This window comes from Emydura macquarii, unplaced genomic scaffold (genome assembly GCF_026122565.2).
Source record: "Emydura macquarii macquarii isolate MOO-44397 ecotype Brisbane River unplaced genomic scaffold, CSIRO-AGI_Emac_v2 contig_3506, whole genome shotgun sequence".
NCBI classification, from domain to species: Eukaryota; Metazoa; Chordata; order Testudines; family Chelidae; genus Emydura; species Emydura macquarii.
The window spans coordinates 4,511,417-4,537,229 of NW_027133643.1; the positions used below are offsets into that span (position 1 = coordinate 4,511,417).

The 25,813-nt window shown below is 42.6% G+C and overlaps 1 protein-coding gene across 3 annotated transcripts in view; it reads left to right on the forward strand.

Moving 5' to 3' along the window:
* The first annotated feature begins 932 nt into the window (after nt 1-932).
* The window catches only part of PODN (podocan), a 34,981-nt gene continuing 10,100 nt past the window's right edge, over nt 933-25,813 (forward strand). For all 3 annotated transcript variants that reach the window (XR_010917520.1, XM_067535428.1, XM_067535429.1), the window contains exons 1-8: nt 933-1,085; nt 5,399-5,661; nt 8,029-8,122; nt 9,505-9,569; nt 17,004-17,113; nt 20,241-20,397; nt 23,187-23,302; nt 25,117-25,774. Coding sequence is in view for 2 of the 3 variants with exons in the window: in XM_067535428.1 (XP_067391529.1) it covers nt 5,404-5,661; nt 8,029-8,122; nt 9,505-9,569; nt 17,004-17,113; nt 20,241-20,397; nt 23,187-23,302; nt 25,117-25,774 (1,458 nt within the window). In the remaining variant the exon portion in view is untranslated. The remainder of the gene's footprint in view (nt 1,086-5,398; nt 5,662-8,028; nt 8,123-9,504; nt 9,570-17,003; nt 17,114-20,240; nt 20,398-23,186; nt 23,303-25,116; nt 25,775-25,813) is intronic.

A 25,813-nucleotide genomic window follows, 5' to 3' on the forward strand; every position in this document is an offset into this window, starting at 1 on the left:
TAACTACATGTTCAGCTGGAGTCTGAAGGGAAGAGTCTTTTTTTGGAGCACAGCAAGGACCAAGAAGGCCCTTTTCCGAGCAGGGAGAGCTCGCCTGCAGGTTTCTTACAGGTACTGTACAGGGCACAGAGTCCATTCACACAACAGATTGTTTTCCTTACAGTATATCACCTCTTACTGGAATAACCCACTCCCAGTGCAAAAAAGCCATCACATTGCCTAGAAATGCTATTGCACTCAAAGCTAATTGTGTTATGAAGAGTAGCTCATCTCCCTCCTGCAAAGAGGAGAGTGAACAGAAAATGCAATGATCCTCACCAAAACTGATTGTTCGGGGAAGCGGGGGAGGAAGGGAGGGTGAATGAAATGCCGGAATGTGGAGGGGAGAAAGATTTACTGGGGTAGAAGGAAGGGTGTTTTTTTTTGTTTGTCTCAGATTTTGGAACTATATCCTGAGGTATCTGGGATTTTGCAGGCTTTCTCTAGTCCCTGAAGATCTGCTGATGGGGTGAAACCCAAGGAGAGCTAGAGAGAAGAAGAATTCATTAATTTCAGCCAGCCCCAACAGCAGGGTGGGGAGAAATCGAGATGTGAAACCCAGAATTTGACTTGCTCCTAAAATAAATAAATGAAGTTGCATTGACAATGTAAATACCATGCAGTGAAATGTTAAGCATGTATAGCCTCTGCTTCCATCAATTCCAGCACTTTAAATCGCTCCTCTTTTTGGCATCTTTTGCTGGTCTTGCAAAGTGTGCTGACAAGAGAGACGAGGTTGTTCCTTGCCCAAACCTTTATGTTCAGACTGGAGCTGCTTCCCCCCTTATCTCTGCTCACATTTTCCCATATGGTAACCTTGGAAAATTCTTCTCCTATTTCACTGGAAAGGGCAGGAAATTCTCTTTGGGAGACGGTTGCCTATTTCTCTCTCTAGTTTTGCTGCTCACATCTGGAAAGCATCTGACTTGGGAAAGGGAAAATAACTTTCTGAGCTCAGCGTGTGTAACTGACATGGCATGAACTAAGGGAGCCTTTGGGGGCAAGAGAAACGCTTTTCTCCATTCATTTGATCTCTGTCAACAACGGTGAGTTGTTTTTGCACTTTATTTTGTAACAGCTTAGTACACTGAGAGCATTGAACAGCTTGCCTTTTAGCTACATACAGCCTTTAGAAAGGACATTTAATGCAAATAACAAATACACATGACCTGCTGATCTTAAAAACAAATGAAGATCATGTTTTTTAAAATTGAGACTGGCTTGTAAGGCTGAATGTGGAGAACTGTAGACATGATGGTAAAATATACAGAACATGCTTATGCTGTTTGTTCAGATCATCTTCCTTACTGTATAATGTATGACTCCTGAAACTTCACTTGATTGACTGCTGAAGCACTGTACTGCTGGTACTGCAGTGGCTGATGGTAGCTGCAATGTGAAGGAGTAAATTTTGGTTCTATGTGGGACAATACGTAATGAAATCAGAAGGGTGCAGCCACAACCAGTGGAAACTCAGCACTGATTTCCCATAGAATTGCAATTTTGTTCTGAATCACAGGGCCTGATCTGAAGTTCACTGAAGTCTCTCTATTGACTTCAGTGGGCTTTGGATCAGGCCCTTAGTAAACTAATGGATTTGGGATTAGGCTCTTAGTGACTTTAATAGAGTTAGTCTCTTCAAGCTTTCTTTGAACTAAGAGAAATCAAAATCCATGCCCAGATTTACTTCCTGAACTTCGGGAGCAAGCAGATGTTCCTTATCCGAAGTGTCACTCTGTAGCACCTTAGCAGCTATCATTTCAAAGGCATTGCAGCAGAAAAGCACATATTGATGACAGCAGCGTGAGACTTCCTCTTACATATTAGAGCACAATACCAGATTTCACACTGTCACATCGCTGTATTTAACTGCTCTCTATGTAAACATGCACTCTTTTTAGTCCAAAAACTGTACAGTCAACTACAGCTCTGGTGTAAGTTGGTGCTACTGCATTGACTTCAATGTAGTTACACCAGGGCTGCCTCTGGCTGATGTGTGAAATAGTTTAATTAGTCCTTTTTGTCAGTTGTAAGAACAAATCAATATATAATTTAAAAAATCAGCAATTTTTGTTTGTCTAGCTTTTCAATAGTTTCATAAGAAATCGGTACAGCTTGGCTCACAGAGATGGATTGTAATAAACCAATTCACTGTGTCAGGTTTCCCAGGCCAGGTCTGGGAATAGAATTCTATCTGCCTCACTGCTAACAGACGCACTGTGCTACGTTTTGATCTCACACAAGTGTAAATCTAGAGTAATTCCATTCAAGTCCATGAATTTATTTTAGATTTACACCAATGTAACTGAAATCTGTCCCATTTACTCCTGGAGTGCCTAAAGTTCTGTTAAAAACAAAGACGCACACAGCACTTAAACATCAGGAGTTGGTCTGTTTCAGCTGCCTCGTGCTGGGGCTGCAGGGCTGTAAAATTGTGATGTGGACATGCAGGCTCGGGCTGCAGCTCAGGGTCTGGGACCCCACCAAGGAGGAGGGGCTCACAACTCAGGCTCCAGCCTGAGCCAGAATGTCTACACTGTGGTTTCACAGCCGGTAGCCTGAGCCCCACAAGCCCAAGTCAGCTGACCTGGGCCAGCTGGAGGTGTTTAATTGCAGTGTAGATATACCCTGAGTCAGCTGACCTGGGCTAGCCATGGGTGTTTAATTGCAGTGTAGACATACCCAATGAGTCTGAGGTCCAGATTCTCAGTTGCTCTAAATCAGTTGGTCTGCCACTTCACACCAACTGAAAAACCTGGCTCAGAGAGATTCTGAACTCAAAAGAGAAGCATTGATTGTCTGAGCTGAATGGAGTATTCGTGTCATGTGAAGAGTGACAACCCACCATGTGTGGATCTTGAAGGAGCAGTATCCATATGAACTAGCTGTCCAAGAAAGGTTGTTCCATGACCTTCCTTGTTTGGAGCTGGCTGGAGCATGAAGTAGATCCTAGAACACATTGTCTCCAATGCTGAATCCCCTGCAGGATTTAAAAAAAAAAAAAAGGGGGGGGGGGGAGAGAAATAAAATACAAGCCACTAGCAGCTCTTACTGGAAATCATCATCTATGAAACCTGAGAAGTGCAAAGAATGAAACAGAGAGCAGGGCCTGGGCCAGCTGGCTGATTTGGCAGATATTTAACTTCTGTTCGGGTTATTCTAACCTGCAGCAAGAAAGATAAAGGTTGAATGATAGCCAAGGCTCTAAGGTTCAGATCAACATTGCTGTCCAAAATCAATAGAAGATCCAGACCATATTTTACTTCAGTAGCTCAGGATTTCATTACTGTTCAGTGCATATAAAACAGACCAAGTGTAGGACCATCCTGACAGAATGAGTCACTATTTTCCAGCACACCTTGTTTACATTAACCAGGGTAGTATGTAATGATGGGAACTTACTTCCATATGCAAAACTTTCTGGAACATTATGATCAACAGTTACATAAAAATAACATTGCATAACCTCATATATAAATCTTCTTGAGGACCAGGTGTTTCTCAGTTTGAGAAAGGGAAAAAGTTACTTCAGTAGCAACGGCTAGTTCAGATGCTGCTGCTATGCCTGCAGCCCCAGGGGGCCGGGATACCCACTCTCGGGACAAGTTGAAACAATAGTGCAGTGGTTCTCAAACTGTGGTCTCTGCATGGCACGGCCCATTCACATGATCTTGACTCCTCTCCTTGTTTCCAGCTCCTCAATCGTTTTAAAAGAAACTGAAAATACATGAATGGAGAGTAAGGATGGGCCAGTGGTTAGGGTGTTTGTCTGGGACTGGGAAGCTCAAGGCGCAAGTCTGAGCTTTGTGACAAACTTCTCTGTGTAACCTTGTGCAAGTCTCTCTGTGCCTTAATTCCCCATATGGGGGTAATACTTCTGCCCTAGCTCATAGGGGCACTGTAAGTATAAAGACGGTGAGGTACTCAGATACTATGGTTATGTGGATCATACAGAGATACCTTAGCTGGACAGATGAAATGCTTTCCTAATGCTCCATCTTCACAGGGATGATATGTGATCACAAACGGGAGGGGACAGTGGGTCGGTATCTATGAAGAGTGCTCTGTTGAATCAGCAGTGCCACTGCTCTGTAAGTGAGATTGCTGCATTATGCATAAATAGTTAATAAAGTCCAGCAGAGGATGCTCAAGAATACGTAGCATACTTCTGAGTTTTGTAGGACCAATAAAACGCCTTGTGCACTGCAAATGGCTTCCTCTTGACAGCCACCTTCTGCACCACTGGTTCTTCAGTCTCTTTTAGGCACTTACTGTAGAATTCCTAGTCTACCCAGATACGTCTGTGTGCTTAAAGAGGCAGACCTGGTAGGCCCTGAGGCAAAGCATTGTGAGAAACAAATTAAACATGCACGGTTGTAATGCCATGTGGCAATAATACAGACGGGTGGAGGGTTTCCACAGCTGGAGAGGCTATCTGAAATAGGCTGCAGTGTTGCCCAGTCTCACAATTTCCATTGGGCCTGGGGTCAGTCCAGTGGTGATGCTAGAAACTCTAGTCCTCTCCTGAATTTAGCTGTGCCTGGAGGAGGGAACCCCCTCTGAATGGCTGCTTTCCCTGCTCCTCTGGCTCCTCTGGAAGGGCAGCCAATCAGGGCTGCTGCAGGAAGCAGGCTGAGCTCTCTCTACCTCCCTTCCTTGCAAACTGACACCCTTCTCGATGTGGGGTGCGGGTGGGGGTGGGGTGGAGGAGCAGAAATAGCTCAGGGCAACTCTGCTTCTTCCGTCCCTTCCTATGAGCAGAGGGACAGCTCCTCCCTTTCCCTCCCAGACTGGGAAGGGACGGTAGGGGGTGAAAAAAATGGGGGGGGGAAGGGAATCCTGCTGCAGGCCCCTGTCAGGCCTGGGTGAGGGGAGTGACAGAGTCCAGGAGCTGCACACGGAGCAGACGTGAGGCTGGAGGGGCAGCACACAGGGAGTTGAGGGGGCCGAATTAGTCGCTGGACAGGGGGACAGGTAGATGTTAGGGTGAGAGCTCCTGCAATGGGAGCCAGAATCACCTTAATCAATTTAGGACTGAAAAGAGAAAAGCACAATATAACTTTTTTTTAAAAATCTCATTATTTTTTGCCAATAGCTTTATTGTTGGGAGGCTGACTCATGATTGTTTAATCTGTGGGGCTGACAATACTGATGCTGAAAAGTTAGTTTGGTTGCCTGCATGGCAATTAGACCCATACTGCTATTTGGTGTGATGTTACTGTTTAAATCTCCTGCTACATGGCAGTCACCCACACAGGATTAGGTCCTTTACCTTCCATTTACAGTTTGGGTTGGGCTTTAAAACAGAGCTTGCAAAAATACTAACTCCCAATTTACTCTGATGTTTGTTTGGTTTCAGTGGAAATGCTTCTGAGCAGCAGATCCCTACTGGTGCTGTGGCTTTTGGTATTTAGCTACAACGTGATCCATGGTCACAATGATGAAGACAACGATTTTCTGGAAAATTCATCCAAATCACTGAATCCAGACCCTAATTTCCTGGCTCCAGACTGCCCTAGAGACTGCATCTGCACCCAGGAAGGAGTTGTGGATTGTGGAGGGATTGATCTGAAAGAATTTCCTATAGATTTACCAGATTCTACAAACCACCTTTCCTTGCAGGTAAAATAAAACAGCAGGGCTGCTCACCAAAACAGTAGGCTTGATTCAGTGCTGTCCTATTCCTTTGAATACTGCCAACACAGAGGACCTTTCCCCCAGACTCAGAGCCTGGGCTGTTCTGGGACTGGCTGAGGGTAGAGAAGATGTGTGGCAGGGCATCCTACCCTCAGCTGTTTCTCACTGCCATAAGTGTGGGCTAAGACAGGGGGGAGCACACATTAGACCAACCCTAATGGCTATTGGGACCACACTGTGCCCTGGCAGCCCACTGATGGTCCTTAGAGAATATTCCCTATCCCTATTTTGAAAAGCTGCTTGCGTCTCTGGCTGTCTGATTTTCCCTAGCTCTCCTGTCTGTTTCTTCTTCCACCCCCTTGGCTCAGAGGTCAGTGATCTGATCAGCAGAAAGATTCTGTGCCTGACAAATATTAATTACACTGAACTTTATATTAATTTATTTAAAAATGCTTTTTTCCACTCAGACAGTTATGTGAGAACTTTTAACTCTGGTATTAGTCATCTCCCAGAGACCTGGATGTGTAAGGGGAGCAAATGATCAGAGTCAGAGTGGTTTACCAGTGTCAACTTCTGGATCGATTGAACAGGTCTTCACTGACTGCTCAATCGATCCAGATAGGTCGATCTGACGGCGGCGACTTTGCCACCGTCCGTATAGACGTACCCTGAGTGTTTTTCAGGGTAGGCGTGTGCTTGTGTGAGGAAATATGTTCTGAACTTCTTAGGCCTTGTCTACATGGGAAAGTGTTACCATTGGACTCTCGTTCTGGAGAGTGGTTTTGTTTTGTTTTTTTTAGTTTCGCTTAAACCTCTTCCCAAGCAACATAAACCACACGTAATAAAGGCACTTGTGCTGGTGTGAGAGTGCCCACATGGAGGATTATACTACTGTAACTATACTGGTTTAAATTCACGCCTTAAATTATAAAAATCTAACTTTCCCATGTAGACAGGTCCTTAGAAGAATTAACTAAACACTGGACTGTCGGTAGCTTCATTTACCCGGCAAGGTTTTTGCAGAAGTTTAGTAAATTGCAATTTAATTAAAGGCATCTTTTCTCTCCCTTTAATCCATTGCCTGAGGCTTCTGGTAGAGCAGGGCAGTTGTGTTCAAGACAAGGTGATTAATGCTGGTGTCCATCAAGTCTCTGTGAAAGTCCTTAATCTTAAACCCTTCCCTTTCCTTGTATGACACAATGGTGCTATGTTATTGCTCCCCGTCAGACAAGAGTTTGATTGTTATTCATTCATAAGCTTTGAAATGTTGTAGTGCCAGGCCAGTGGAATGCATTCATACTTATTCTTTTTTACCATAGGGGAGCCAGATTGTGCTCTCAGTTAAAGCAGTATGAATCCAAGGTAACGCCACAGTCAATGCAGTGACTACAGATTCCCACTTGTGTAGAATGTACCCTGTGGTCCCCCACTACGTTTTTAAAAATATTTATTAAGTTTGATAAACTGATGGTGTGCATAGTTTTGCAATGGAAAATTCAGAGTTGTCAGCCAATGCACAGTTGTGGTCAGAAAAGTTGTAATGTAAATTGGCACCTTACTGCTCAACAGATCTGCTCCAGCTGTGTTCCCATTAGAGCTCCTTTACTGTCAAAAACAAAAGTTTAACTCCTGTTAGCTCACTAGATGGGTTATAAGTGGACAGGATTCGATGCTGTAAGCTCTTTGGAGAAGAGGCTTTAATTTTCTATATATAGCTCTTAGCCCCTGAACTGGCTGAGGCCTCTAGGTGCTATCATAATATACACATTTAATACTAATATGAATGCCATTCAGCCTTGTACATTATCAAAGAATTGTTAACTAAAGTCTGATGGCAGATTCTTTATTAGCGGTGACCCACCAGAATTAGAACCCAGCTTGACTTTCACATCCCATAATGAGTTTGCAGTTAGAAAAAAAATCCTTTTCTACTTATAAAACCAATCACATTTGATTAAAATCAAATCACTGACAGAAAATAAACCTGGGACTCCATATGCCAGTCTTACACACCTTTTTCAGAGTAGAGCTGCACTTTAATTACTTGCCAGCTGTTCAGTTAGGCCGGGGCTTGCCTCTGACTGAGAGCATTATAGGCTATAGAACCTGTTCCTCATGAATGACCAGCACGTGATCTGGATATTTCTAGGCATGATCCCAAGCTACAGAACTTGGCTCCGGATTTCAAACTCTGCTAACTTTGGGTTTGTCAGATTTGGGGTCTGAGTTTGGTCCTTTATAGACAGTTGTCTATTTTTAACATTCAGATCCAGATCTGGATTTTCCAAAAGTTTAGAGCTAGGGTCCTTCTCTGACTATTTAGCTGATAATTCATATTCTCCCTTTCATCAGAATAACCAGATAGAAGAAATCTTTTCAGAAGATCTTGCTCGTCTTTCCAGATTAGAAACACTCAATTTACAGAACAACAGGCTAACTTCGAAAGGTAAGCTGGAAAACCCAAGCATTAGAGTGTAGAGAGCCATTGACAAGCACTGCAACATGAGCTTATACAATAAGCTAGTTGGTGGTCACAAAAGGACAGTGTGAGGAATGGTGGGCATGCTCAAATGTTTATAAATGACTGGAATGCTTGACTAGCTAGCATCACTCCCTTGGCTAGCACACAAAATGTGGAGGCACTTCATCATCTGAAAAATAATGCTCAGTGCATAAAAATGCAGTCCCCCTTGTACCAAAGGAAGAGACATGGCAGTAGTATTATGTACTGTGGCGTAGCACGCACGTGTCCAGGAAACTCCCTCCAGTCCCTCGGGCACATCAGTGCAAATCCAAGTGGGATCCAGAAATGTCTGCATGCTGAACAAATTCCCTGTGACAGAGCCTGCTTCTTAATTCACTCCTTCAGTTCAATTCAGTTAATTTGATGTCTAAATTACTCAAAACCTTTGGAACCAAATCATTAAAAATAACATAACTTCCACCCTTCCTTTCAACCCACTTTGCTTGCTTCAGGCAAATTTTGCTGGATAAGTCAAGCATTCGCTATAGAACATTGCCATTTAGTTAAAAAGGAAAAGGCCAGATTCTGAAAGAGGGAGAAAAGAGAGACTGGAGAAGAACCACCTGATAATAGAGGGGAAAGGTGTGTGATTCAGAAATGGTTCTGCTATCCACACACTCAGGTGTTATCCTGTCTGTGACACGCACCCTGCTCATATGGATAACAGGAGCAGCCTCCTATTTCAGGGACATACAGGAAGACTTGATTGGAAGCACAGGGCCATTGTACATGGATAATGCACAGCAAAATGAACGTTATACTTGGTAGACTCAGGGCCTGATCTCGTTCCCTTTTAAGTTAAACTTCTTCCATTAACTTCAGTGGGAGCATGATTGAGCCCCAAGTTTCAAATATGCTCTGATTTAAACTATGTCCTTATGAGAAGAATTTTCTACAAGTTCATAAAAATAAATTAACCAAAAAAAATGTGGAGGTGAAGGGGAGGGAAGAAAATCCACATTTGATTCCCATCCTTCCTTCTGAGTCGGAACGGATATTCTGTGCAGTTAGTCATATATATCCCACAGCTTAAATCTGGTGCATTGTTTTACATCTTCTGATCATCACACTCATCATTAGAGGCCAAACATGTGCTTTGTTAATCTAGAGCCTTTTATGAATTTCTTTAGCCTTTATAATAATAGAAAATGAAACAACAACAAAAAGCATGAGTCAAGTTGTTTCAGTTGCACTGAAAAATGTTTAAAGCTTAAATTAAGGATATCCTTTAGGAGACAGAAAAGCCCCTGTAGCATTCTCATTTACAAAGGGTGCTGACTGTAAATCATTCCTGTTATTTGAAGGGCTTCCAGAGGAGGCATTTGAACAACTGGAGTATCTGAATTACCTGTACCTTGCAAACAATAAGGTAAGAAGGGGCAATGGTTTTCGGAGAAGCTTCTGGTGTTATTCATAAAGTTAAACATGGATGATTTTAAAAATAAGTTTGTGTTCTCTATGCCTGTAATGTGCTGACATGTGCAGCTCCAATTGAGACTCATTTGAGGCTGTCTACTGTTAAAACTTCCATCATACTGCAAAACTCTTAACACCCTTGAAGGACCCTCCGGTGTCAAAATGTCCACCATTGGGTCCACTTGCAGTATCCGCAGCGAATGAAAAGGAGAGGCAGGGTCAGCAGGGCCCAACGCCTAAGTCAAAGGAGCCAAAGAGACTTGACCTGTTTGGGAGGAAGGTATACGCCACTGGAGGTCTTCAGCTGCGAATCGCCAAGCAACAGGCAATTCCTCGGCAGCATTTCTGACACAAATTCCTACACAAGAGATTTGTAAGGCTGCAGCCTGGTCATCCATACACACATTTACTTCACATTATGCCATTACCCAGCATGCCAGAGACGATGTGGCATTTGGTATAGCAGTGCTCCAGTCAGCAATCTCATGAGCTCCGACCCCTCCTTCGTTGGTCTGCTTGGGAGTCACCTGCTTGGAGTCGACATGAGCAAGCACTCGAAGAAGCAAAAACAGTTACTTACCTTCCGTAACTGTTGGTCTTCGAGATGTGTTGCTCATGTCCATTCCAGGACCCACCCGCCCTCTCCTCTTGTCAGAGCCGATCGGCAAGAAGGGACTGGAGAGGAAGCAGGTCGGCAGGGCCCTATATACAGCGCCATGGAGGCGCCATTCCAGGGGGCACCTGCACCGACTCAATGGGTACCGCTGGGGGAAAAGCCTTCCGACGACAGTGCACGAGGCACACACACACCTGCTTGGAATAGACATGAACAACACATCTTGAAGAACAACTGTTACAAAAGGTAAGTAACCGGTTTTTTTCATGTACTAACTCATTTGACCCTGTAGAGTTTGAATAAGTCTAGAACCTGCACTCACTGGGAACCTGATCCATAGCCCACTGAAGTCAATAAGAACATAAGAATGGCAATACTGGGTCAGATCAATGGTCCATCTAGCCCACTATCCTCTCTTCTGACAGTGGCCAATGTCAGGTGCTTCAGAGGAAATGAATCAAAGGGTAATCATCAAGTGATGAATCCCGTTGCCCATTCCCAGCTTCTGGCAAACAGCAATCCTTGCCCATCTGGCTAATTGCCATTGACGGACCTATCCTCCCTGAACTTATCTAGTTCTTTTTTGAACCCTGTTATAGTCTTGGCCATCACAATACTCTATGGCAAGGAGTTCCATAGGTTGACTCTGCATTGTGTGAAGAAATATTTCCTTTTGTTCGTTTTAAATCTGCTGCCTATTCATTTCATTTGGTGACCCCTAGTTCTTGTGTTATGAGAAGGAGCAAGTAACACTTCCTTATTTACTTTCTCTACACCAGTCATGGTTTTATAGACCTCTCTCATATCCCCCCTTAGTTGTCTCTTTTCCAAGCTGAAAAGTCCCAGTTTTATTAATCTTTCCTCATATGTAAGCTTTTCCACACCCATAATCATTTTTGTTGCCCTTTTCTGTACCTTTTCCAATTCCAATATATCTTTTTTAAGATGGGGCAACCAGACCTGCACACAGTATTCAAGATGTGGGCATGCTGTGGATTTATAAAGAGGCAATATGATTTTTTCTGTCTTATTATCTATCCATTTCCTAATGATTCTTAACATTCTGTTAGCTTTTTTGACTGCTGCTGCAACAGAAAGACTCCCATTAATTTCTACATGACATTCAGTAATGACAAGTACAAAATATTACACCTCCTTCAGGAAGGAAAATCAAACGCACAAATATAAAATGGGGAATAATGGTAGGTAGTAACACTGCTGAAGAGGATGTAAGATGCAGGAGATAATCATTACGCTCTACTTGGCACTGGTGAGACCTCAGCTGGAAAACTGTGTCCAGTTTTGGGCGCCACACTTTTTTTTAAAATTGTGGATAAACCAGACAGTGTCCAGAGAAGAGCAACAAAAATGATAAAAGGTTTAGAAAACCTGACCTATGAGGAAAGGTTAAAAAAATTGGGAGTGTTTAGTCTTGAGAAAAGAAGAGTGCGGGGGGCCCTGAAACCCGTCTTCAAATATGTTAATTGATCACTGTCCTCAGTCCTTGTTTTCCATGTCCACTGAATATAGGACAAGAAATAATGGGCTTAATTTGCAGCAAGGGAGATTTGTTAGATATTAGGAAAAAATTTCTAACAATAAGGATGGTTAAGGATGGAATAGACTTCAAAGGGAGGTTGTAGAATCACCATCATTGGAGATTTTAAAGGCTGGGTTAGATAAACACCTGTCATTTATGGTCTAAATATACTCGGTCCTGCCTTGGTGCATGGGGTTGGACTAAGTGACCTCTTGAGGTCCCTTCCCTTCTATGATTCTGTGATTCAATGGGCTTTGGATCAGGCCCTAACTGATGGACTTTTTCACCTGCACACAGCGATGTTAGTGCACATAAAGGAAGTGCAGGTATGCAAGTATGCAAAGCTGCACACACACACTAGAAGGGGCTGGGTTAAGCCTCGTTGAAGAATAGGTCCTAACACTTGTTGTGTGACTCTCATAATGAACAATCAACAAACAACAAACTGAAAATGCCATAACATTCTTCATGGATTCCATTCCCGTCATCTCTAAAGGAGCTCTGCACATGCATAGCCCACTAGATATGAGTTCTGTGGATTTAGGAGAACTGTGGAATGAGTGGAAATAAATGTTAGACAGGAGCTAGTGAAACTGAGGTTTTAGGACATGATGAAAGTGTAATTCCCCTCCCCCTGATTTAGTGTGTGCTATGTGTCTACTACTGTTAGCAGCTACTGGAGTTACTCTTTTAACTCAAGTGGTTGGAGCCCATACTTTTAGTGGTTCAGGTCCCAGGTTCTTTCCCTGCTGATGACCCAGGGTAGGGGTCATGACAGATACTCCAGGCCTTGATGAAAAGATTGCGCCATCTCAACAGGGATGGAAATACCCTCTCTGACATCACCTTAGTCTGCTTGGTTCTGCAGTGAAGTCATTTTTAATAAACCCCACAATTACTTGCTATGGAAGGAAATGTGATGCCACAGAAAAATATTGCTTAAAGCAGCAGGTATAGGTCAGTGGGGAAAGCGGAAAGCTCAGCTGTGGGAGCCCCTTTCAGACAGAAAAAAAAAATTCAATTCACTATCTGTTTAACCACACTTTTAAAAAAAACGTCTAATCCTTTGGCCTTTAGGTTATACACAAGTGGCCAGATTCTGGTCTAAATCCTGCCAGGACAAATCCATAATAACTTCGTGGATTTCCATCTGGATTTCCCCTGGTGTGACTGAGCTCAGAATCTGCTCCTTAGTGCAGCTACATCACATTTGCTACTTTTTCAAGACACATTTCCATGTAATGATCTTGGCAGCGAGTAGCTCCATAAAAGAGAAGAACAAGCCATGCTGTGACTAATATTCCAGAACTTTGCAGTCCAACTTTTCCCTGTGTGACAAAACAAAGTGTTTGGCTTTTCCTGACACTGCTGCAGAGAGACACACATCCAAGATAAAAACGCAAACATCAGCAAATTGTCAGAAGCAGTTACAGTGAGAAGTTGTGGACCCACAAAAATAACATGTCTTCAGAAATCACGAGCCAGGACAAACCAGATTGGCTTTGTGCTGCATCCATGCTGCAATGGGAAGTGCTGCAGTTCAGGCAGCTGTGGTGTTAGGAGGAGGGCAGGGGTTTGCTGGTAGTTTATGCTTCTCATTTTGTGGAAAGAGGCTTGTTTTAGTTAGTGGCAGTTCTGATTATTTCACACACAGGTAAATTGGCAGGGTGGCTTTTTTTTAATTGGCATAATTAGACAGAGATGATGACTCCTAATAGGCTAAAATGTAGCCCTGCTATATTATAGGAGTATCACTCACCATAAGTAAATAACTTACACTGTCGTTTGTTATTTAAATTCTGTAAGAACACCAACAACAAGCCTGGTTACACAGCTTATGGGGACCTCATTTTTAACAAAAACCACACCTGCTGAAATGCAGGGCAGGCACTGAGCTGCTATATTGAGTACTAAGATCATTATCAACCCTTTGTGTCAGGGAGGCTTTAGATTTCTCAATGTTCCCATAGTGATATGAGATTCACTGGATCCACGGCTTTTCTGTTTGTGTTAGGGTTTGCAACAGGCAGGTGGAAAATTGGTTCCAAAACCTGAAGATAGTTTTTATGGCAGCACTTTAATCTCCCAGTTAGCAATGGATAAAAAACCGGGCAACATGGAGATGTGGGGGCAGCAACAAGGCTTCAGAGGAAATCACATTGGTTCAGATCCCTAGATTGCTGTTTGACAATAATGATAGGAGAGTTCCCAGCCACTGAATCTAGTTTAACTCTGTTAACAACTATGAAAACCAGCATAAATCTTCCAAAAAGCCAACCAATGAAAACTACCATTCCATACTTTTGTGATTACCCTAAAATAGTGCATTCAGCACACACTCCATCCTGTGTGCTGCGTTAGAAACAACAAAGGTTTGGCAAATTCATCATTCTGTGCTGGAGCAGACACAGCAAATAGCTCTCAAGTCAAACCTGCTATTGTCGGACAATTAAGGCCCTTGCAGTGAGTGCGTGTGTGTGTGGGTTTTTTTCTTAGTTGGCAATACCAGTAACACAAAACACACACGTGGTATGAGCATTTGTTAGGCCTGTCATGGCAGGTGAGAGAAAGGACAGTAATGTTCCGTCAGCTGGTCACATTTCCGTTTGTAGTAAGAGAATAGGATTTCCCTTCAGAGATGTGTTCTGTAATTTCAACAGGCTTCTAACCACCTCAGGTGGATGAAAGTGTAACTTGCCAAACATCAGAATAACTTGTTTATAGGCTTTAGAGAGCAGCTGAGTTTTTCTGATGTCCGCGTCATATCAAAAGAATGGAAGGCAGAGAGGTGATGAGAAGGCAATCTGATATTGACACTTCTGAGCAATGCTGTTCCTGGAAACATACACAAAGATCCTGAGGCTTTTCAAGTTCTAACCCTGGGACAGTTGTTGTGTCAGTTCTATCATTATTGCACCCCTTCCTTTTGCTTCTGCTACCTAGCTGTGAAAGTAAATAAGAAAGGGCTGCTTGCTTCTGTCTGCTAAATCCGAGCATGCCTTCTTAAACCTGAAATCTTCCTGGCCAGCAGCAGCTGTCCAACCCCAGATTGTTGATCCTGGAAGAGGAACAGACGCTGAGACAAGGATCTGAGCAGCTTAAACCTCTTTAAAAAAAAAAAAAAAAAAAGTGGAGAGAGAGACACCTCTCTGTTTTTTTTCTGTGTGGTTTTCAGTGGTTCTGCTGTTTCACTGTGTGCCCCACAGGACTGTCCAATGCCCTTGTGTGGTTCATATATCAGCTTTGACTCAGGTGACAATGTATGCAGACAGGAAAGCTTGAATCTGTATGTATGAATGATTTCCTATGTCTAATTTCTGTGTATTATACCATGGTAGAGAATGTTGCCTTATGACACATTGCCAGAGCTTCTTGATTAGGTTTGGTTAACATTAACCCACTCCCAGGAGATTGCATCTCCCAGGTCAGCAAGTGAGTACATCTAAAGCTAAAGGCAATGTGGTATCAGTGCTGGTAGTTGGGTGGAAATTACAGGCCTTTTACCATTATTTCTGATGCTGAAATGCTCCACAGGGGATAATCGATTTGGGGAAATGGCTCTTTTTGCTTGATTTGTGTCCATCAGACATTTTCAGGCAGCCTAAGGAGGGAATTACTGATGCAGGAAAGTAAGAAACAAATAAATGAAACAAACTTATTTCAGTTTAAAAAATAAAAGGTCTGGTGAACTACAAGGTGATAGAAACACTACTCTGCCAAGTGCACGCTTGACATACCAGCAAAAAGAGAAGCTCAAGTTCTTTAGCTATTCATTTATTTAAGAAGTCAGTCCAAGCAATTCTCTATTAAAATCTATTCTTCCCCAAGGCCCACATGTCGTGGTAATAATAATAATAAGCACCTTATTTCTAATATGAATTTGTCTAGCTTCAGCTTCTAGCCATTGGATCTTGTTTATACCTTTTGTCAGCTAGGTTTAAGAGCCTTCTACTACGAGAAATCTTTTCACCATACAGGTACGTATAGGCTGAGATCAAAACTCCTCTTAGCATTCTCTTGGATAAACTAAAATAGACTGAGCTTCTTTAGTCTCTCCTTGTAAAGCAGGTTATTTAGACCTTGAATCATTGTTGTAGCTCTTTCCTGAATCCTTTTCTATTGCCAACATTCTTTTTTAAAATGTAGACACCAGAACTGGCACAGTATTCCACTAATTATTCCACTGATGCTGCATACACTGCTGAAAACATCTTCCTATTTTTACTACTATTCCCCTGCTTATAAATCTAAAGATTGCTTTTGTTCTCTTCGCCACAGCACCACTCTAAGTGCTCATATCTGGTTGGTTAGTTACTTTGAACCCTAAGTTATTTTGAGTTGCGGCTTTCCAAAATGCAGACCTCCATTCTAAAAGCGTGACCTGTATTCTTGATTCCTAGATGTATGACCTTGACTTTAGCTGTTATTCAATAAAGTCTTACCACGTGATCCAGATCACTCAGTAGAACTGATCTGTCTTAATCTTTTACCACTCCACCATTTTTTGTCATCTGGAAAAATATAATTGCTGGTAAAGTTTGCAGGTCATTGATAAAGATACTGGATAGTGCTGGGCTGAGAAGAGAATCAAGCCCTGTATCTGTCTTGTTTGGATTATAAATTCTTTGGGACAAGAACATTGTATTTTGTTTCTCATACACAATCTGGGTTTAACAAATAAGATGTAACTGCTAATACACATCAGATATTTGCTTTTGTGCCGACATTATATTCTACTGTGTTGTTCAGAATAACACCCTGGTAACCTGTATCCTATTTTGAAGAAATTGTCAAACATGCATGGGACTTTGGAACTAAAGTATGGAGTAACCACCATGTAAATTACTTTCACATGGGACTCTAGCAGTGAGAGCAGTATGCTGCATTTTTTATTTTATATTGGCATAATATTTCACAGGAATTATGACCATAACATGAAGTGTATTTATTCTCTGAATCCTTGATTTCTTCCACCAAAATAAAGAAAAGAAAAAAAGAAGAAAAACTCTTCCAATGAAAACAAAACACATCCAAACATTCTGAAGCAAAAGTCTAGCGCCTTCCTGGAGAGATTATTTAGTGAGGACAGAATCCTCACTGTTTTTAATGAAACCACTTGAACTCTGTCGCTTCAAAGTAAATAGTCTACAAATATTCTGTTGCGAACCCAACATTGGTGATTAAGCATTTATTGCATTTAACTGGCTTTCCCCCCAATATTTGTTTTTCAGCTAACTCTGGCTCCAAAATTCCTACCAAATACCTTGATCAGTGCAGATTTTGCAGCCAATTATCTGACAAAGATTTATGGACTCACCTTTGGACAGAAGCCAAACTTGAGGTAAGGGATCAAGAAGTGAAAGGAGAAGTATGTTCTGTCGCTGCTTAGCAGAAGCGGATTGGTGGAAAGAACTGATTATTTTGACTGTTTAACAAAACTATTTTTGGCCTACAGATAAACAGTCCTCCTCCTCCAAAAGTTATTTTACAGAGGGGATCAAAACCACTCTCAGATGAAAGCATTCTTGTGGCTTTTGCTGGACATCACACAAACATACAGCATTTTTAATAAACCCATCTTCTAAATCTTTTTTGTGATGAGTTGTAAGGAGCAGCACTGATTAATCAAATCAGTGATTAACTGGTCAAATATCCCCAATGCCATCTTAGTTCGTTCACTGAAAGGCTATGATCAAGCTGAGAATATAATGCTGTTGCTAATGATGCAGCAGTATTGGATTGAACAATATTGACCAGCCCCCAACAGTATTTCAACCTTTTGTGGTTGGTTCTCTAGGCTCCATTGCTATTCTTTAATGATGATTTTTTAGGCTGGACTCCAGTGCAGTGCCACAGACCATCCTCATGTCAGCTGTGTGCATACAAGCCTGCTGTGAAATGTGGCATGCTCCAAAGAAGTTTTACCTAGTCTAGTCTAATCTATCTATACAGGCTCCATCACTGCAGTATCCATTGCAAGAGCATCCCCAGTTCCATTGCTGGTTGCAACGTGCACATTTGAATTGTGAGTGGCTAGCGCTGGTTGGCACAGTTGAGCCCAAAGGGTCTAATCCTGTAATATGCAGAGAGCCTTCAATTTCCATTGATTTCAGGGGGAGTTGAGTTAGCGCAGTATCTTCTAGGCTCTTAGTCTGGTAAGCTGCTACAGATACTTGTAAAGGTTGCATCAGTCACTCATCAGCCTGAGTTACAGAAGCTGCTAAGTTCCTGTATCACATTAAGTAGCTAGGCTCTTTTGAGTGAGTTTCACAAGCTCTCCCATAGCAACCATTGTTTAATACAGAATAGCAGCCCGTTTGTTTCTTGAGCTGGACTGATACAAGATCCTAACTCCAAGATTCAGTTGCTGTACTTTTCCCCCCAGTAAACTATGTACTTTCAGGCTCTGCTGACTTGGAATGAGAGATTTTCAGAAAGGCAAATATTTGCGAGTTAAAAGCATAGCTGACCACAGAGTGAATAATATCCTTCCCTGTGGTTCTGTTTAGCTTATGGAGATTTTGCGTTTCCATGTTGAGTCCAAAAAATCCCACCAAATCATCTCCATAACTGCAACAAAATCGTAGGACAAGTTAGAAAATGCAGCCTTTTTAATCACCACGTTGGACTGGGTTTCCTATCGCACTGTTAACCCGCCACCAGGATGTTAGCCACCCAGTGCCTCCTACCACACGTGCATAAACAAAGGGACTATAGAAGTAGGAGTAGTCTCCCATTCTTTATGACAGTGGGTTTTGGTAAAAACGAAGGGAGGATGGTTTGGACCTGACTGTCCTCTGACTTACACAGTTGTAAATCGCGAGTGACTCCGTTGATATCAGCATCATTGCACAGCTGTAAAAACTGTGTTAGAAAGAGGAGGTTAAGGCTCTATGTTTCCTTTTCCCTTCATTCTGGAGATAGAACCATTTTCCCCTCATCTGATAGATAAATTTCTTCCAGGAAGTTCTTAGGGAAGGGCTGACTGGTACAGAAGAAAATAAAAACCATATCTCCCCAAACTTTCATCTTAAGTTCAAAAGTCTTTCTTACAGACTATTTTTCATCTTCATAGTGGTCTTTGAACTCCTGAGTTTTGGGAGTAGAAATTTCGAAATAGCAACATAGAAGCTATTCTTGTGTTATTTCCGGCCTTCATGGAAGCAGAAGGAATGGAAATCTCCTGTGATGACCAAGCCTCAAGAGCTGTATAGTCCAACTTTGCAACCTCGAGACTTGATGTGCTTTAGACTAGCACCCAAACTTTGGGGTGTGTCTCTGAACAAAATATGAATTCTAAACTTTCTGATGTTTGGCCATCACTCCAATGGCTTCCCTTTGCCATGTGGCCAAAAACAGAACTGGACTCAAGCTGCTAAATTCAGATCCAGATTTCAAACATATCTAAGTCTCGCTATATACAGATCGCAGGCTTTGTTAAAGATGGGGCCATTTATGAAATATAGATCCAGGTCCAGGTTCGGATTTTGAACACTCCGCCATTTCAGAGAATGTTTGGGGCCAGTGTTTTGGTTTGGTTTGGTTTTGGTTTTATACTTGGCAGAATAAGTGATACATATGTTCATTTTTTTAATGTATCTTAAGAAAAGGAAGAAGATAGACTTGTTGGAGGCCCAGTACAATTTGAGTTGCTTGACCACTGTCCTAAAGGTCTAGCATAGTTTCAGTTGCTTGCTTGGCTATTCTGACCCCTGTAGCATGACAACGTCCAGTTGGCAGAGATGAATAGGACTACTGAGTAACCTTGTAGATGTCTCAGTTTCTGCATATCACGGCACATAACAAGACAAAATACATAACATGTATGCTCGCAGCTACACATAGGTAATGGTGATGGGAACAACAAGTTATCCTTGAATATCTGGGGGTACACATTTTTGTTGCCAAGGGGCATATTTTTACACCGCCCCTCCTATCACCAGATGTTGTTTTGATGACCCCAATTATCATGGTGAGAATGGAATGTAATTAAGGGTGAAAACCCAATGTAGGTAATTAGCATATATGAGTAGAGAGCATATATGAGTATTATAAGGAGTCACTATTTAGACAAAGGTGCACGCTCCATCAACACCTGACTCCGTGGGAGGTGCTGCTGATTGGACCAGAGGATCCACTGACTCCCTAGCAGGGCCCCTGAAGAAAGCTGTTCCTGTATACAGCCTTCTGTGTAACTGCTTATCTCTCAAGGCTTAGTGGGTATGATATATTGTAGTTAATTTTAGGCTTTGTATTTAACTAATATATTTATAGAAAACCTTGCACATTAAATCTTATTGATCTGCAAATCGGGTGTACCATGTCTCTCTGGTATTCACACTGATCATTAAGTGTCCAGTATCAACAGACTGAGGTGTAGATTTCAGAAGGCTGCATTGGGTAAGAGAGGAAAGCAGATCATGCTGCCTAATGCAATCTTTCTTTCTTTCTTTCTTTCTTTCTGGTAGATCTGTGTATCTTCATAACAATAAACTTTCAGATGCTGGGTTACCTGATAATATGTTCAATGGTTCTAATAATGTGGAGATATTGATCATGTCCAGCAATTACCTAAAGTATGTTCCAAAGAACCTGCCTCCAGCACTATATAAACTACACTTAAAGGTAAAGGAACCAACTTGCTGTATTTTCTTACATCTGGGATGCAGTGCTGTGTGTGTCTGAGATTTAAACTGCAAAGCCAGTCTCTTTCAGTTCACCTGGAAAAACTTCCAGGCCTATTGTTAGAATTCATCTGCTACGTTTGGGCTGAATGAAAAACAAGGCTGAGAGTAGCCAGTCTCCCCTGTACATACTCATTTGCTGGCATGAGATGTGATGGCTGTTTTGCAGAGCAACAAGCTGTTTGCCTAGATCAAAATTCCTTTTTTTTTTGTTTGTTTGTTTTTTTTAATATTTCCAAGGGAATTTATTGCTGGTGGCTGGCTGGCAGCCTTGCATGTCTCAGACCTGAAGGTAGCGAAACATCAGGCAGTCTTTGGACAGAGAGAGTGAATATTTTGTCATGTTGTCCTCACCCAGAGGAATCACACAAATAGAGCTCTGAAATTCCATGGATATCTGCTTCATATCCACTGACCATTTCTTGCTGATCGCGGGTCAGATGGTCATGGAGGTTGGGACTTCTGTGACTTCTGGGGCAGGTCTGGAGCAGCTGCCAGCCAGGGGTGCAGTGAACAACTGATCAGCTGTTAGGCGGCTGGCAGGGCTCAACAGTTCATCAGTTGGTAGGCGGGAGGGTGGAGTTGATCAGATGTTAGGCAGGAGGAGTGACTGATCAGCTCTTAGGCGGCTGGCAATGGTCAGCAGCTGATGGCGGGCGGGTTCATCAGCTGTTTGGGGTGGCAGGAGCTCAACAGCTGATGGAGGACTGCTGGCTCCAAAACAGCTGATGTGCGGTTGAAGATGCATTTAAATCTGAGAGAGAGAGGGCGGATTGCGGGTCTGGTAAAAATGTATTCCAGTGGATGCGGATTGGATGCAGAGCCACATATTTGTATTCGCACAGGGCTCTACACACAAAGGGAGGAGAGGGTGGATAAGTTTCTAAGGCCATTCAGTCTTCGTCCTCTTTGCTGAACCTGCCATTTGTGATGGTGTTTTTTCTGACATAATTGCATATCCACTAGGTACTGTCTTTGCTGACTAGATCATTTCACATAAGCTATATTGCCTTCAAGTAGCAATGACTTTTGGTCTCTACTGAACTGGCAACTGGAAAATTTGGGCCCATAATTTGGACCCAGCTCCCCTGGCAGAGGCAATGGTGGAAGTTGTAGTGTAGCTGGGCTCTGTTATTAATTCGGTGTCCTCTAATCTTGGTAAAATCATCTGTTGCCCATCTATACTAGAGATCTCACCATAGCTAACACTGCAGGAGCTGCAATCATGGAGAACTCTGGGTCCACTTGTTCTTAGTGCTGACAATCTCTTTTAAATGAAGAAGGCCCATAGCCTTTTATCATCTCCCTAAGCTATGCAGTCCTTTGTTGCCTGCCCTGCTTTCCTTTTCTTTGAAGGTTTCACCATTGACTCTCATGCAACTCTATTTAGGAACTTGGAGCTTGGAGAAAGGTAAAAACAAAGGGCCTGATCTCGTGCATTGCTGGATTCCTCCTTCACGATGCTGAGTGCCCACTAATCCCTTGACTTTAATGGGACTTCTGGGTACTCAGCTCCTTGGGCAATCAAGGCCCAGAGTTTGCCCAGTGCTGGATTTGAGCTGTCTTACCTCAAGCCAGCTGTGAGAGTGGCACTTTTGGGCCGTGTGGGGGAAAAGAGAAGGACTAGAGAGTGAGTTTTGTTCGCAAAAAGCACCATCTGCTGGTAGCGACACATTAACCTGTTGTTTTGACCAGTCAAGGGCAGGGCAGCAATAAATGAAGGACTGGCAGTCCAAAGGGAGGAGCGGGGTTAGTTTTGAGGTGACAGTCATGTTGTCTCTTTCCTCTCTCACTCAGCACTTGCACACTGGTGTAGCCCATTGATTAAGTAAGATATTGTATGAGACAGTGTCCAGTGATTCTTAGTGTACTTGAATTGTTTTTTGGGTCTGCCAAATTTTTATGCCTTATGTATCATAAAAGTGTGGGGGGCCACTTATAATTTCTGCTTGTAAATAGAGGCAACATTAAAAAAAACCCAAAAAACAAACAACGAGAGTTCTGCGGCACTTTGAAGACTAACACATTTAATTTTAGCTGGCATAAGCTTTCGTGAGGCTCAGCTCACTTCAGCAGATGCAGAGGTAGAAATGAGAAACATAGGATCATCATATACGTACACAAGTACACAAGAGACAACATAGTTAGTGTTGGCTCCGGGCCAGACAATGTGTAGGTTTATCTTTTGCTGTCCATTGGCCACTCAGAAGCCACATTAAGGGGACAAGGTAGATTTCTGGAATCTAACTCTCAGGAACTGTACCTTTGGGTAGTTAAGGAATATCGTTAGGATTGTAGAATTGGTTGGTCCACCCTCAAGGTAATCCCACTTTAGAGTGGAATCTGGTTTGCTGAGCCTAGATTCTTTGACCAGGGTTTTTTGATAGGTGCATAGATTGCTTGGTGGAGGGGATAGGAACCTGTACAGTGAGAAGGGCCCTGTTATTGGGCCAAAGCCTGCAATTCTCTTGCTCTGTCCTTAGTCAATGCCCTCGTGGGGAATTATGCCAGAGAAGTGAAAAAGGAATGCAGGATTTTGCCTACTGTTTGGATATTTTTCTCTCACTGCCTGATAATATCCCCCTGTAATATATCATACACTAGCCCTACTGATGCTCCATTGCTTCTTTTATGCCCATGGACGTGTGGCCAATGATGCTAACTGCTCAGAGTTGTGCCTGACTATTCTCTCGACTCAGATGCCTAATAATGTGCTTTCTGTGTCTCTAGAACAACAAGCTGGAGAAGATTCCCAAAGGAGCCTTCAATGAACTCACGGGCCTTCGAGAGCTGTATTTGCAGAACAACTACTTGACTAATGAAGGGATGGACAATGAAACTTTCTGGTGAGACTCTGCGCTTTACTGTATATTTCGGTTGATATGTAGCTGTTTTTTCTTTACATGTACCACAATGTACAAGGTTTCTATTATAAAATGTGTCATTTTACGTCTTTATTTACTGGGTCTATATGAGAAGGCCTAGCTTCAGGTGCTGCCACCCAAATGAAAACATTTTGGTGAACAGTTTGAACTGGTATCCTCCAGTTTCTTTAAACAAAGGGCACCAATTATCCTAGCTCCCTGGTAGCGACAAGCCCAATCACTCAAAGTATCAAGTGCTTCTTGGGAGAGGCCTAGAGTCATGCTGAAGTCAGTAAGCATTTAGGGCTCCACTCCTGTTGAAACCAACAGGAAGTGAGATCACTCAGCACTTCTCTGGACATTAAGGCTAGATCTTCAGCCCTGCTAATTCTCCTTTGGCTATTCTCACAGTGCAAAGCGGACTTGAAAGCTGCCCTAATTGTGCAGTGAAGGATTAACCTGGCATGGGTCTACCCCAGTGTAGGAGGAATGCTGGAGAATGCTTTTCTTTGTTGCTTCCCAGAAGCAAAATGACTGCTTTTTTACAAGCAATTTAAAATAGCCCTTTGGCTGCTCTATTCTGTGCCGGGATAAACTGAGGCTTTTGGGATCAGAGTATCAGAAAGCTACCTTTGCTTCCCCCATTGTGTGGAGTACTTGACTGGCTGTACCTGAGGATCTGGCCCACAGTACCCGTCCTGCCCATAATTTGCTATGTATTCTATAAACCTGTCAGAGCATGAAGAGAAAAAAAGCAACAACCACTTTATGCTTCACCGCTATCCTATAGCAGCCTCCCAATTGCATAGTAACTTACCTGTGGTTTTGCTATTTTAATACTGTGTAGAATAACGTGTGTAATATTTCTCATAATGGTTGGATGAGCACAGCGCAATCACTTTGGCTAAACCACAGATCATCTTCAGCAATGGGGATGGGGTTTGAGCTTTGTACTTAGTGGTCAGAGAAAGTTGCACTACAAAAAGCCATATTTCCTGAAGACTTTTTGGCCACCTAAAATGGAATATGGAAACTATCCAGTTCCAGAAATGCCTGCCTTGTAACACAGAGCTGGCAGATAATACCACTGATCTGCATCCAGTTGGTATCAGTGGACTAAAGATTTGTTTTAGCTAAAGTTGAGTCCTTGGAATCTAGTCTGAATAGCTTATACAAAGCAGATCTGGCCCTGAATTACTTTCATAATACTAGAAGGTCATGAAAAGTTCATAATCTTCCCGTAAGTCTCTGAGCTTATGTTGCCTCCTTCAGTGAGAACAATTCAGCATCATCTCAAAGTCAAAACTTACTTTTCAGTGTGAAAAATACCCTTTCATTTGAAATGAGAGACAGGAGTTAGTGTTGATTGTGATTTAGTCATTTTAAACTGACAGCAGAACTTTTAAATTTTAATGGTCTTTCCACTGCATCTCTGTGTCTTTCTGGTGGCATGCGATAAGTTTGATCGTTCAGCTGTAGTATTTCATATGTGGCGTCAATAGCGAGAAATGCAAAGCTGAAAAGCAGATCTCAGCTCCCTGACAGGTGACAGGCTCCAAATGCTTATGGAATCCAGCCAGTTCTCCTGCAAGCGTAGCTGGTGCTGGATATCCCTAGTGGCTAGTGAAGGAACTACATGCTCTGCTGTCCCAACTAGGGATACAACATCATGGACTGAAAGGGGGAAAAGTAGCAGTGTGGCCACGATGGGGGGGAAGAAAGTATTTTAAAAAGGGAGTAAATCTGGCAATTTACTTCTTGTAAATGTAGAGTGTTTTCTTTCCTGCTTTTCCAAGGAAACTGTCTAGCCTTGAATATCTGGATTTGTCCAGCAATAACCTTTCACAAATCCCAAGTGGCTTACCTCGAAACATCGTCCTCCTTCACCTGGAGAAGAATACAATTAAGACGATTGGCAGGGATGTCTTGATCCAAATTAGGAACCTTGAATACCTTCTACTTCACAACAACAAGTTAAAAGCCCGAGGGATCAACCCGCTAGCTTTCCAGGGCCTGAAAAAGCTGCACACTGTCCACTTGTACAACAATATGCTGGAAAGGATTCCTAGCGGGCTGCCTCGGCGCGTGAAGACACTTATGATCCTTCACAATCAGATCTCTGAGATTAACAGGAATGACTTTGCTACCACTTACTTACTGGAGGAGCTAAACCTGAGCTACAATAAGATCACAAGTGCTCATATCCATCGGGAGGCCTTCCGCAAGCTGAGACTGCTGAAGGCCTTGGATCTTTCTGGGAACAACCTCCACACGGTGCCTATTGGCTTTCCAAAGAACTTGCAGATTCTGAAACTGAAGGAGAACGACATAAGCACCATTCCAAGAAGATCCCTGGCAGGGATGACAAAGCTGAAGGAGTTATACTTGAGCAACAATAAACTGAAAGTCAATTCCATTTACAGGGGAGCATGGAGGGAACTCAATAGTCTCCAGGTAGAAACATCACCTTCTTTATTTGTATTGGTAACATGG